Source organism: Syngnathus floridae, chromosome 6 (genome assembly GCF_059516105.1).
Source record: "Syngnathus floridae isolate MCC-2025c chromosome 6, RoL_Sflo_1.0, whole genome shotgun sequence".
Taxonomy (NCBI): Eukaryota; Metazoa; Chordata; class Actinopteri; order Syngnathiformes; family Syngnathidae; genus Syngnathus; species Syngnathus floridae.
Window position 1 is genome coordinate 8650155 of NC_142418.1, and position 13594 is coordinate 8663748.

Here is a 13594-nt window from a genome sequence, read left to right on the forward strand (position 1 = left end):
TCGATATGCTCTTGGTCTTTCTTCTGTTTTCCAGTTATTTGTGTGACACCATTTCAGCGCTACATGAAAACTTGTCAGTAATTTAAATTGTCAAAAGTTTTGGATTTTCAATGCTCACAGATCTCTTGGTCTTTTGAGAATTTCTGTGCGATATGCGGAATTTACACAAATGTTAAACTCAAAAGTTAAATGCACCCTTTTGCATTCAATTCACAACTTTGACTTTGCTCGACTTCATGACATCCGCTCTCTCTCTGTGATGAATCCTGCCATATTCCCATTGTTTCACATGAAGTAGACATTTTATCTACCTATGCAATGAAAAAAACATGGTACTGCAGTCACGTGTGACAAAGCCATGGATCGAGCAATGTGGAGAGCACGCGGGCGACTGTTGGTGTATCATCCAAAAATCTCATTTCGATGATTACCACTTCAGTGGTCAGCTGTCTAGCGAGGCCAGCTGTAGGTCATTCATAACCTCTGCTGGCAGCACTCACACACACATAACTAGCAATGACAGCTAAGCACTTCATATATATACATAAAGTACCTAATGCCCCAAAAAGAGTGGAGTCAAATGTGCATGCCAGATCAGACAGTCACACACACTATTCTGGATGACAGTCTTGTTTTACAGTTGAGAATGAGGCTTAGGGGATTTTGCTGAGCTACAGTATGTATACAGAAGGTGGAAGTTTAAACATCTGTGTACGCAAATAATAGCGAGAGTGTCACCTGGGACTCGGATGGTGTTTGGAACACTTTCAAGTGTTTAATCGACCGACCAAATTATTGTAAAGATCATAAATGGAAGCAAATAATGAATGTTGTCCATGTTTGCACAGACAAAAGTACTATTGAGCGAGAAACACAATACTGTTTCTAATAGTAAAACATCTTTTGATGCTTGTTGAGCAAAAAATGAAGTTTTACACATTAAAGGTTGGTGGTATTAATTATTTTGTACAAAGAGTGTATTCTTAATGGATTAGACACAGGACATGAAAACTCAAAAGACACAGGGGTCTAAAACTATCTTCATGTTTGCTGGTTTGAGTGTTGGACAAGAATGCCACTTTGATGAATAAAGCAGATACTGCAGCACAACTTAAAAAAAACCACATTCATGATTGTGAAAGGAAGCTTGCACAGAAGTAAGTGAAAAAGCAGAACCTTAGAAAGTGAGAGCGGAGCAAACTGACATCATTTATTTGATAAAGAATGAGAATAAAGAAATAAGTAAATGGGAAAATCAACTTTAAAAAACATACACACTTTCTCTGAGTAAACCTCTTGCTATCTATCCATCTCTCCACCTCCATCACTATATTTATACTATATAGGTGCACAGTGGAACACTCATTAGCACGCCTTCCTCACAGTTTAGAGGTTCGATTCTGGCTCTGGCCTTCCTGTGTGGATTGTGCATGTTATCCCCATGGCTGCATGGATAGGCATAGCTGTCATACATCTGGTTAGTAAGTGCATGATCCTTTTGTAGCCTGCCCCAATAGCGTTGATGAAAAACTGTGGGCCCCATGTCATTTGAGTTGCCCACCCACGATCAAAGTCATTGTAATCTAATGGCCTTGAACTGGACTGTTTAGGCTGTCGTAGACACTGATCAAATTTTCCAAGTTATTAAGACAAATTTGAGTGGGACCAATAAGATGCACTCTTGAAGTGTCTCAGTAATTATAGCTAAATGCTTTTTATGACAGCTTTCAATTCTTTACCACATTTCATTCTCCTTTACAGTCTTGGATTTGAGATACTGTATATGCTTTTTAAGAAAAAAATAAAATAAAAAATTGCACTGGAAAAGCAGCTCTGTGTTTGAAGTCCGTGTGAAGAATTCACCTCGGCTACTAAAGGGATCTGACTAAAATTTCAGGCAAAAAAAAAAAAAAGTCACATGACAACTGGGTGACAGATTCTCACATGACTTGTTGATAATTGCCGTGTTTGGAATGACGGAAAGAATTTTAAAAATTTGTGCCGCTACCTTTCATGCACAATTTCCTGTAAATGAAAGGAGAAAGGCAGAATCATTGATTAACAGAAGCCAATACGTTGGATTAAGTTTCGCTTTGGTGAACCGTGATCAGACATAATACATTAACTCACCAACCACCTAGAGGTAGGACACCTTACTGAAAGGGATTCACACTCAGACCATGGATTTTTTTTTCTATGACTAATAATTGAAATGGGAGGCAAATGCATATTATAATGCTTCAAAGTACGTATGCATCCGAATGGCAGCAAACAGGATGTTTCATTGAGATGAATCAAGAAGGATGTGAAAAAAAAGGTAAGCTGAGGTGTGGTAAGCAGCAGGCTGCAGCCTCGCAACAACTGACAAGTCTCGTTTTGACTTTGCTGCTTTTCTGCTGCACCTCATTTCACCTTTTTATATGATGTCTGAAATGTACAAAGTACAAACAGTAACGGAAACTAATAAAACTGACTCAGCAGTTCACAAGATTTAATAAAAATCCATCAGTCCATCTGATCATCCATCCATCCATCCATCCATCCATCCATCCATCCATCCATCCATCCATCCATCCATCCATCCATCCATCCATCCATCCATCCATCCATCCATCCATCCATCCATCCATCCATCCATCCATCCATCCATCCATCCATCCATCCATCCATCCATCCATCCATCCAACCATCCATCCATCCATCCATCCATCCATCCATCCATCCATCCATCCATCCATCCATCCATCCATCCATCCATCCATCCATCCATCTACTGTGTCAAGTTAAGAGCAGCAGCAACCTTGAAATTTTGCACAACTATACAACAAACACAAACTACCATTGCTGGGCTGTAGTAGCTTTACAAGCAGCAACATTATTGGTTAAATTCCATTTCTCAGGAGAGTGGTCATAACGTTATTGCTATAACGTAAAACATTTTTTAGTCATGAACCTTTTTCATGACTAATTTGCGATAGTGCAGTTGCGTTCACAGAACCTAGAACCTAGTGTAGTAAAACATGCCTGACAGAAATTGCATAAGAGAAGGATGGAAATCGTAGAGCAGGAGACAATAACAGGAACTGGCAGACTTGAATACATCACCTAAATCTCCTCATAAAATGTATTCAGTCCTCACACAACAGGTATACGTGTTGCATCATGAACACCAAAAATAATCCCCTGTCAACATCCAAGGCATCCAACTCAAATTTAAGGACATACACATTCAAGTATTTTCCCAAATTATCAAAAAGACTCGCCAACTAAGACTGTTCCCAACTTAGCCAGCATCCCTACTTTTCCATTCTTTCCGTCCTTGCAAATTAACCCTGTAAATTTAATCGAGAATGATGTCCACATCTGCAGCTATGACACGTTATTAGTTTAGTACACACTGTACAGTTAATATTCTTTTAGCATAATTACTATTCTTTCTACAGCTCACCTGTCGTTACCAACTTATTGGATGGGATGACTATTAGAAATGAAAATGTTAAGGTTTTCTTTTGAAAATATGAATTTATTCCCCGACCTGTCACAGTCAACTAACGATAAATGCTAATATCCCATTTCTTTCATGCATAAATACTATGTTGAATGTCTGCCTGACTTTCTTAGATAGCCTTGGTCAGCCAAACTACAGTATGTGCTCATACTACCACTGCACCCTCCAGCAGCTGCATAGTGTTAGTCTCAATAGCGCCCACTAGAAGCAGCTAGGATTTTTTTCCCCCCCAGCAGAACAGTGCAGGCAGCTGGTCAGGCACAGAGCACCATGACCACCAACTAGTCTCTGTGTCGAGACTGTGTGTGTGTGTGCGTGCGTGTGTGTGTGTGTGTGTGTGTGTGTATGCACCCCAGGAAACAGATGCTCAGCTATCTCACACTTACCAAGAAGTAAGTTATATGTCTAGATCATACTCCAGGAATGTGTGTGTGTGTGTGTGTGTGTGTGTGTGTGTGTGCGTGCGAGTGTGTGTGTGTGCTTAAATTAACAACCACGTTTAGTTTGCCAACGTGAAATTACAATGCCTATTATAATCTGTTTACCTCTTTGTTATCAAATACATAAGATACCACAATTCTACATTATATTGACTGTGCATCAGTTTTAAAAATAACCACGACACCAGGAATGTTTGCATTAGTTTTGTTGTTTAAGTCATGGGAAACCATGACATGTACAGCAAACATTTAAATAACATTAAACTGCATAAGAAAAGTTAATAAGTTAATTTAAATGGCACAGTGGATGATAAATTGAGCGAGAAACAATACTACATCCTGAAATTCACTGTATATGACTCACATCTTACAATTTTTGGTTACGGACATTAAAAAGGTCAAAGAAACACTTTTGGGACACTGTAGGTGGGGAAAGTTTACTTCATGACTTATTGTGCATGAAATGAGTGAAAATGAAACTTGTATTTTTGTATTTACTTGAGAAGGATTTTTGATAAGGAGCACCTTATAGATAACTGGAAGTACTAAACTCAAAAGCTTTAAAGATTAGATTTAGTTTGTGGCCAGTTTCCGGTGACAGCGTGATACAAACACATCTTGAATTCACTGAATATTTCAAAGTAATTCACAAACCTTTCCCCACATAAGAGGTGACTAATAATTAAACTTTGTGTGGATACAGGCCAACATGGTCACATTTGATCTGAAGAGGAGAAATGGCTGATGTCAAGCTTACTAGCATTCACATTGGACTCACATCGTCTTATCAAAGTCTTGCACTTACATTAATCCACACACCTTTGTGTATAGTCGGGCAATTTAAAAGAACATGCCATTGTTGCTTGATAACATTAATGAGCAGCAAAAAAAAATTTGCTGGAAAGTGAAAGTGAAATCAAATTGAAAGGTTGAACACTGTTTCCATGAATATCTCCCTCTGTCCTCTTTGGTCTCTCCTCAGTTTTTCCACTTAGTATGGCCTCGTGGTTGCTTTAACTTCTGTGGCTATGTTTAATCGAATTAAAAACCTGATTAGAATAAGAATGCTTCATGTACACACCCCATTTAGAGTATTCTGATCAAGTTCATTCCAATCAAGACTTCATTTTGAAGACGAGGGGTGGTTTATGTCGGAACAAACCGCCTTTACCGTGCATGTCTGTAACATCACTTCACGTGTTTCTGTTATTCTTGGAAGATGCCTTCTCCCTGGGTTCATCATTGCATCCAGAAGAACATACAGCTGGCCACTTAAAAATCAACACTAGCAAATACAAAAATGCAGTCTGGAGGAGCGATTGCAGCTTTGTTATGTTATAAACTCATTGTAATCGCGAAAATGTGTCAAGAACAAGGCAGGGCGACCAAATAAAGAACGGATCTTTACTGAAACAGGGTAAGTGGAAGGCTGCACTGCCGGCTTGGCTGGTGTCACTGGGCAGTGGAACAGGAACCGGCGGAGGACCGGGATAGAGTCACAGTGGAGTGCTGGCCTCGGAGTGACAAGCTGGCTGATGGCAGGAACCAACCTGGCGGAGAGTGCAGCAGAGCAAGCGTGCCAGGCGGAAGAATGCAGTCATGGTCAGGGGGCAAGCAGGTGGTCGAGGCAGGCGGGGATCAGAGCGTAGTCAAGTGGTCAGGATGGGCAGCGAGCAAGGTGAGTCGGGTCGGTACACGGGCAACGTGAGCAATGGTAATCGTTTGGGCAGAGCACAATGGTGGCGTCACAGGCAGGGTAAGAGGACGAACCGACAGTGACTGGCTGGATTCACGGGGATTAAGTAAGGTTGACCTAACGAGCTTGATTGGGGGCGTGGCTGATGAAGGAGTGGCTGTGCGGCAGGTGACGCAGGCATGTGACAAAACGGGAAAATACGCAAAATAAAGCTAACATTTAAAATAGAAATAGAAGTTTTGTTGAGATGAAAGTCACGATGGCTTCTTCCCTACAACTACTATTTCCGGTATATTTTGTCAATCTACACATGTCAAAATGATTTGATCTGGTCAAAAGTGTGATGCATGAACAGGCAAGTCCAAATTACATCAATATTTTTAATGTCCATGTAAACAGTGCATTCGATCAAACTTTTAATCCAAACTCTGATCAGATTAAAACAAATAAATCTGTGTAAGCATAGCCCGTGTCTCCTGCTCGCACTTGAATCAAAATAATTCAAAGGCAGAAAATGATCGTGTTTGCAAGATATTACGTGGGTAGAGGCAGGCTGGGGAACAGGAAGGTGCATGAACATGTTTATTGTTAGTATCAATTCAATAATCTTTGAGTTTGGCATGGCACACATGTTTAGGATGGCCTCAATAAACGCTACAGTATGATTGTCCACCAAATACAGAACAGATCCTTCAATGGAGTGTTCAATGCCACAAGTTTATATGTACAATGGCACTTTCTTCCCCCAAAACACAGAAAAAGAGTAAACATCAAAATGTTCACGACAATTATGGTGAGATTTTCTCACCCCTTTTCTCTCAAGTTTATCAGACACAGACACAGCATCAGACACAACTGAACCAAGAGACGGAAGGGAGGGGGGATGCTTTTGAATAAGAGGTGAAGCGTCGCCAGATGATTTCTCAGGACGTTTACAGAGAAGCTACTGCAGTTGGCCCAGAAAGGAGAAACGCAGTTGGGGTGTTTGGGGATGATTCCCCCTTTTGTCCCATGTCTTTTACATAATCAATTTTCTTTGGCATGTACTAAATAAAGTCATATAGTGGTACTAATGTTTTAATATAACGCCATGTGTCAATGGCACAGTTATGACCACGCTCCCTCTGTATCTTGATTCATTAGCAGGCGAAGGGGGCATCATTTGTTCTATAGCCAGCTTGAAAGAAGGGCGCGAAGATGAGCAAAGTAACAAGAGGGAATGAGGGAGGGGCACGAAGGGCGGGGGGGCTTCAAGAATAATAGGAGAGCATCAGGGAAGCTTGAGAATGAGAAGAAAAAGAGGGGTAAAAGGAAAACAAAAGGAGGAGGATGAGAGAAGGTTGAACAAGAAGCAAAAGAAAGAATATGGAGGAAAAAAAAGTGAAATGGTAGAACATCTGAAGGGGAATGCTGGGCTCAGCAAGTTAATGATTACTGATTCGCTAGACCGGTCCTGCAGGACGGTCGTTCCGTCCTTGGCTTGGGAAAACAACATAAAAGGGTGCCGGCTGTTTTATGACAGGACATGAAAGCGTGGTAGCTATCGGTAGACATTAGCCTTATCAATAGCCGATCACTAGAGCTGGCCGGGCTATATGAAGCAACAAGGGCAGTGTTTTTTTCCCAGGAGATAACTGACACATACTTCGCCCCACATTAGCATGTACTGTGGTGCCAGGCAGGTAGAGACGCATAATACGTTAAAAGGAAGACAATGAGAAGCTTGAGATGGCCACTTTTGCCAAATGCCAGACAACCTGTCAATGTGTCCAGATCAATGCTCAGATGGAGAAGGCAACCTGGCAAGCAAGTGATGCCATGAACAGAGGCTGCCTTCCTGATCATCCACAACAGGTCCTGGACTGGATTGTACACACAAATGGATAGGAATAAGAGGTGAACAAGTGCAGTCACCTTTTAATCATTGAAAAGAACACAATGACACAAGTTGGTCAGAGTGTTTTCCCCTGAAGAGGAGTCCATAGGTTCAACTTACTCAACTTGAATGACTGGAACATTTGAGAGGTTTACAACTGTTACGTCAAAACATTTTGGGAAGGGTCTTATTTATCTCTACGCCACACCATAACCTACTTGCAAAGAAGCACATGTACTATTGTCCTTTGCTACTGTGCTAACACCCCGGTGCCATTGCACTATGTTTGAGCGGATTGATTTTTGCGGGGTAGGGTCATCCTGAACAGCTGCTGATAGACTTGCAATTCATCTCCAGTTCAAAGAATTTTCAGGTCGGTCAGTGCCGTTGCTGTTTGCACTTTTCCGGTAGACTCTGTCTTGAGGGTAGCAAGGGCATTTAGATAATTTGTAAGTCACGGGTCAGCCCAGAATAATAGACATAATCAATAGAGCTAATCCCCAGACTGTTCGTTTAATCGCTTCATGGCAACTTTTAAGTCTGGAGTCCATATTGGGCTGTGGTAAATGCAAAGGATTTAATCTTACCATCTGTGTGGAAACCCCTGGAGGCATTGGGGTGTATTAAGTGCATGATTCACTGGAAAGTATCCCACAATTCTGAAATTAGAATATTTATGAGAACTGGTGAATGACTTCTATCAAAATATAATGCACCCGCAGTTGAATAAATGCTAGTCCAATCTGGCTTGTTTTCTTTTCATGTTAGATTTATTTGCAATGCTCAACATCTGGCACCAACTTCAAAGCGCCAATGCAAAGTCCAGCATTTGTACATTTACCATATCTCTCCTGTTCTGCAGGAAAAGTCATCCCCCTTGTTTACACCCGTGTTTGTTTTAATTCCAACTCATGGTGTTTTGCTCTCTCAGCTGACTGGCTGGCATGACTCTCAAGAGTACAAAGTCCCGGAGTTAAAGCTCACACACACATACTACTGGTGGGACACCAGAGCAACACGTAATTTACACAAATGTATGCAGAATGCCACACTGATATATCTCAACAAACATAATATAAGAAAAAATAATTCTGTAAATAAATACACAGAATACGGCAAACCTTCATGCATAGGGGCGACCACTCGAAAGGTCGTAGTGTCACGCCTTCCCGGCCAATACTTGATACATCCTTGTATGAGCTTGACAAAGCAGGAAAGGGCACTCAGCAGCCTTTGAACACTGGAAGTTTGCATAAGAAAGCTCAGGTTACCAGTGAACTGGACTCATGCCCAAACCTGAAGGGTACTATGCCTCTTGATGTATGACTCAAACGACATTTTCAAGGAAATTGCACTTTCCAATGCAAGATGAAAGGAATAGAGTTAATATTCAGAGTGTAAAGATAATCATACACAGATATTGGGTATTAACGATCAATTCCAAGGTTATGCGGATTTAAAAAAACTGACATGGATCTCAGCAAGATTATCCCATTGTGACTATTAAACCAGGATACTTATTTCTGAATAATAATGATACTATGTACTACTTCTACTACAACAACCAATAATAATAATGATATTCAAGATACCCATGTTTATCGATCCCACTTGGTTTAGTAAAACAACACATTTATTGTCAATAATCAATTCATACATTTAATAGGTGGTTAACACTGGGTTTAAAATAACAGTCAAGGTGATTGGCTCTTGCAATCATCAATACTCTGCTGCACACAAATGAAGGATGCAGTGGATGTTTGGTGGACAGTTCTGACAACTAATGGAGAGAGTTCTTGACATGGTTTCTCAATAGTATAGTGGTTATACTGCTGACAGAAAGAGAAAACTTTGGTATTATGCTCAGTTAAAATGATCCTAATCTGGACATAGCGAGTGTAATGTTTTAATTAACAAATAAAAATGAAAATCAATTCGGTCAAAGAGAATAAAAAGTAAAAATTACCCGTGTTATCAAAAAGCAGTAACGTCTGATGACATGCCACTCATAATAACATGGGATACTCTCAATCAGTAAAAGAAATCATGCAAGTTTATTTGAGTTTCACATTATTGCCTTCAGACGGTCGTATTATTGCTAAGGAATCGGATTTGGTTCTTTCCCAGTCAAACATGGGGTTTGATGGACCTATGATGCTCCACCCTAGTTGCGTCCGCTGTGCAAAAGCCTCATTCGTAGTCCCGATAATGACTTCGAGAGGAGCGAGGGCTGAGGGACAGTCATATCCTATCAAAAGACCCACACTACAGTTTTGAAATGGTGGTAGTTTGTCTGCTAGGTGCGCCAGATGTGGCCATTGTAGTGCAGTCTGACTGGTGGGAATCTGACCCTTATTCATTGGTATGAAGTCACGGGCGTACGCTTGCTTGATCTGAATTTGACTGTCCAAGTTTAGTCCTCTTACTTGTAAATCTTGAACATTCTTGCTTGCTATTATTGTGTCGGTAGCAGTCATAGTGCTCAGTTTTAGTTTAACTGACTGGATACCCACATTCAGTTTGTCAAGCACATCTTCTAAGATGAATGTGGAACTGCTCTGTGCATCTAATATGGCATAGGTTAGTACTTCCTTATCTGGCTCCACAATTGATGAGACAAAAACTGGAACAATACTTGATGTAGCAAAAGAACGTTTTGTTGATGAGTGAATGAGAAACTTTTGCACCCCGGGTCTTCTGTGGTTTTCTGTGGGAGAAAAGTAATTCTTTGCAATACTTGCGGGTCTTTTAACCGTCTTTGTATGGAGGCTGGTTTGATGACAACGGTGACATATACTACAAACTTGCCTTCGTTTGCATTCTCTGATGAAGTGTCCCTTCTTTAGACATCCAAAACACAGATGATTGCCATGTATGAAGGTTTTCTTTGTCTCAAGAGTCTTTGCTGCAAAGATGGGGCATCTCGCCAGATCGTGGCCTTCCTTTTTGCAAAAAAAGCACAACGGTATCATTTTGCTGCTGGACACCATTTGGGAAACGGTATTCTTTGGTTGTGTGCTTGTTTTTGGACTCCTCTTTTGCTTTAGTGATCGATGTCCCAAGGAGTTGTTGTTCACAATGGGTGGTGAGGCGATATGACTGCGGAGAGTCTGTGCTTCTGTTTTCAGAAAGTGTGTGAAACAAGCAAAACTAGGATATTCGTCATAGGTTTCGAGTTCATCAATGACAATTTGACTCCACTTGTGTATGATCCATTCAGGCAATTTTTCAACTAACCTATAATTTTCCTCACAACTGTTCAAAAAGGTTAGTTCATCACCATTTACAACTGCTCCACTGTAGCTTTTCAAGAAGTCTGCAAATGCTTTAAGTGCCAGTGAATCATTATCTCTGATCTTGGGCCATCTCATCAATTTATCTCTGAATGTGCGCTCTAGAACAAAGGGGCGATCAGTTCTTTCTCGGAATACTCCTGAAGCTTTATTGCACGTCTTTTGTTCATCTCGGTGGAGGAAACCTCCAGCTTGGCATCCTTCAACCACAGGACCATTTTTCAGTGTAACCATCTTCGTTGTTGGTGGCTTTTTGTCAATAAAAAGAGAGTTTTCCTGGTCAATACATTCCCGGGGATTACTACTGAAGGTTGTCGGCTGTGGGACTTGTGGAATATCCATACTTGTTGAACTTGCTTGAGTCTGACTTAAAGGCTCCTGAGTTACTGAAATTTTAGGCGATACTGGTTGAGTAAGGAATGCTGTGACATTTGGGTTTGTTGTAATGCTCACTCGAGTGTCTTTACAAGCAGAGTTACTCTGAGTTTCATCCACAAAACGGTTAAGACCTTTGCAACCGTCACATGGCCTCGAAAACATCTGAGGATTTTTGGTTTCCTTTTCTGCTTGTAACTGTTGCAATTTAGTTCTCTCCTCTTCGAGTCTCAGCTTCATCTCAAATTCTTTATGCTTGATTTCAGACAGCAGCGTTGCCTCTCTAAGTTTCCATTCCTTCTGCTTCAATTCGGACAACAACATTGCCTCTTTAAGTTTCCATTCTACTTCTTTCTGATTCATTTCTGACTGCAACATTGCCTCTCGAAGTTTAAAGTTGCTCTCCCATTTGTTGAGCTGTTGCTGGTGAGCCTCTGCATCCATTCTTCGAAAGGGGGTGGGACTTGAATTTGAATGCTCACTGGATTTTGGAGACTCTGAGATGACTGGAAATGAGTCTTCTCCTTTTGCAGGGTGTGACATTTCGGTTGTGTGAATCTATTGTAGCTTATAGTACGACTAGTATCTTAACCCAAACTATCGTCAATCGGTATAGTTCTTTAGCAACTCCTCCAAAATCTTGTCTTGTCCCTTAGAATGTAGAATTCAATCCAGATCTTGAGTTCGCTTTTAACTGTTGTGACATGGCATTATCACACTGGTGCTTGGAGTTTAGCAACACCGTTGTTCCTCAAGAAAGTAAAAAAAACAACAGAATAAAAAAAAAAGAATACCTGTCTGTATACTCAAATTTTACAACTGAGAAAGTCCTACAAAAACTATGTAAAGCACATCATATTCTCAGATGAAAATAAATGACTACAATTAGTATTTTTAATGGTGGTTACATACCAAGTTATGCTTATCTCTCTCTGCTTTTTGTAGCATATCTCTCCTCACATTCCCTTACAGTTCTCCGAAGTGTGCAATGACCCCCGATCGTGCAAGCGCTCTATACTATATGACATCACCTTACATCATCCGAGTAAGTCTTCCCACATTGAAACAGGTCCATGTCACCTTAAAGGCTTACGTTGCAATAAAGAATTGCATCAGCAGCATTTTCACAGCTTTGTTAATTGGACGCAATGTTGTCAGCCGAGGCAGGTGTTATAACTTCATATTTCAATAACCTTAAACATAATTTGTCATGTTTCATCGGATTAACCTTCAATGCCTGTACATCATGAGTCATGAATTCAATTACAATCGGTGAGGTCAACGTTCCATTTCTTCCTTCTGTGTGGTCGCACCCCACCAATGTCTCACATGACAGCAAGTCAAAATGACCATTTTTGTGCAACCTTAGAGTAAAATTTCATGTTGGTTCAAATTTTAGAGCCATTAAACTTTAGGGTTTCCATATGAAGAAATCAGGAGAAATAACAGTAAAACAAAGAAGGCTTTGTTGTTCAACTGCTTATTTTATAACATAGAGCCGACACACTCTGATAGTAATCTGATGTTGATTTAGAACAAAACAGTAAATGCGGGATGTGAGTAATAGCATGTGTGCTTGTGTGTGATCTATATGAGGGTAGACGTTTGTGAGCAACTTGCACTGAATGAGATCGTATTTCCAGGCGGGCTAGACCAGCTCATGACTAAATCATTTCTGGCCCCAAAAATGGGGTAGATCCAAGTGCATATCAACAGAAACTTTATTGCAGAAGTGTCGCATATTTCCACACTTCCTGCGAAAAAAGAACTAGTGCAATGCTTCTGGTTAAACAGGAAGTATAGTCTGCATATGTTCATCTGGAAAAAAAGATGAATTACACAATGAAACCACTAATTTGTAATAGTTCCTATGATAACATTTGATAGAACAGCTTTCAAATATGATTAAGCTGTTGTTTACATGACAACAGCATTAATAAAGCGTAGGGGTGACTTTTCTCAGTTTTTTTCTTTTTTTAATCACAAATGACCCCACTGAGGGTCGCTGGAGCCTATCCTAGCTATTTTGAGCAAAAGGCTGACTACACACTGAGATGGTCGCCAGTCAATCCTAGGGCACGTATAGAGACAAACAACAATTTACGCTCACACCTGTCAGGCTCGAGTACTGCCACTACGCCAGTGACTCACAAATGTCAAATGCCGAAACCTGAGTATGCTGTCATTTGAGGTTTTAAAACCCCCCAAAAGAATCCTGGGTACCCCTTTTGCAAATGTTTGGTCATTCAAAAGCGATTGGGTTCCCTCCTTCAAACGGGCCATTCAGTTTTGGTGTATCTAGGTGCTGGGTGAAGATGTTGATTTTTTTTGTAGGAATGCTGGATAACTTATACGATATAAAAACAGTTTTGATAAAAGACTGTCAGAACCCGGTTTCGACTGTAT

At 40.6% G+C, this 13594-nt stretch overlaps 1 protein-coding gene and 1 long non-coding RNA gene across 16 annotated transcripts in view; both read right to left on the reverse strand.

The window, feature by feature from the left end:
* LOC148396396 (uncharacterized) overlaps positions 1-13594 on the reverse strand; it is a 97537-nt gene that overhangs the window by 39966 nt on the left and 43977 nt on the right. For 6 of the 15 annotated variants that reach the window (XR_015859278.1, XR_015859275.1, XR_015859271.1 and 3 more), the window contains exon 3: positions 8642-8760. The exons of the other annotated variants lie outside the window; for them this stretch is intronic. This is a non-coding gene — a long non-coding RNA (uncharacterized LOC148396396). The remainder of the gene's footprint in view (positions 1-8641; positions 8761-13594) is intronic. 15 annotated transcript variants of the gene reach the window in all.
* Positions 9552-12220, reverse strand: LOC148396397 (uncharacterized). Its single transcript, XM_088379933.1, has 2 exons — positions 12101-12220; positions 9552-11938 (listed from the first exon to the last, which is right to left on the reverse strand). The coding sequence occupies exon 2, from the start codon at positions 11729-11731 to the stop codon at positions 9575-9577; it is 2157 nt and encodes a 718-aa protein (XP_088236059.1). The 5' UTR covers positions 11732-11938; positions 12101-12220; the 3' UTR covers positions 9552-9574.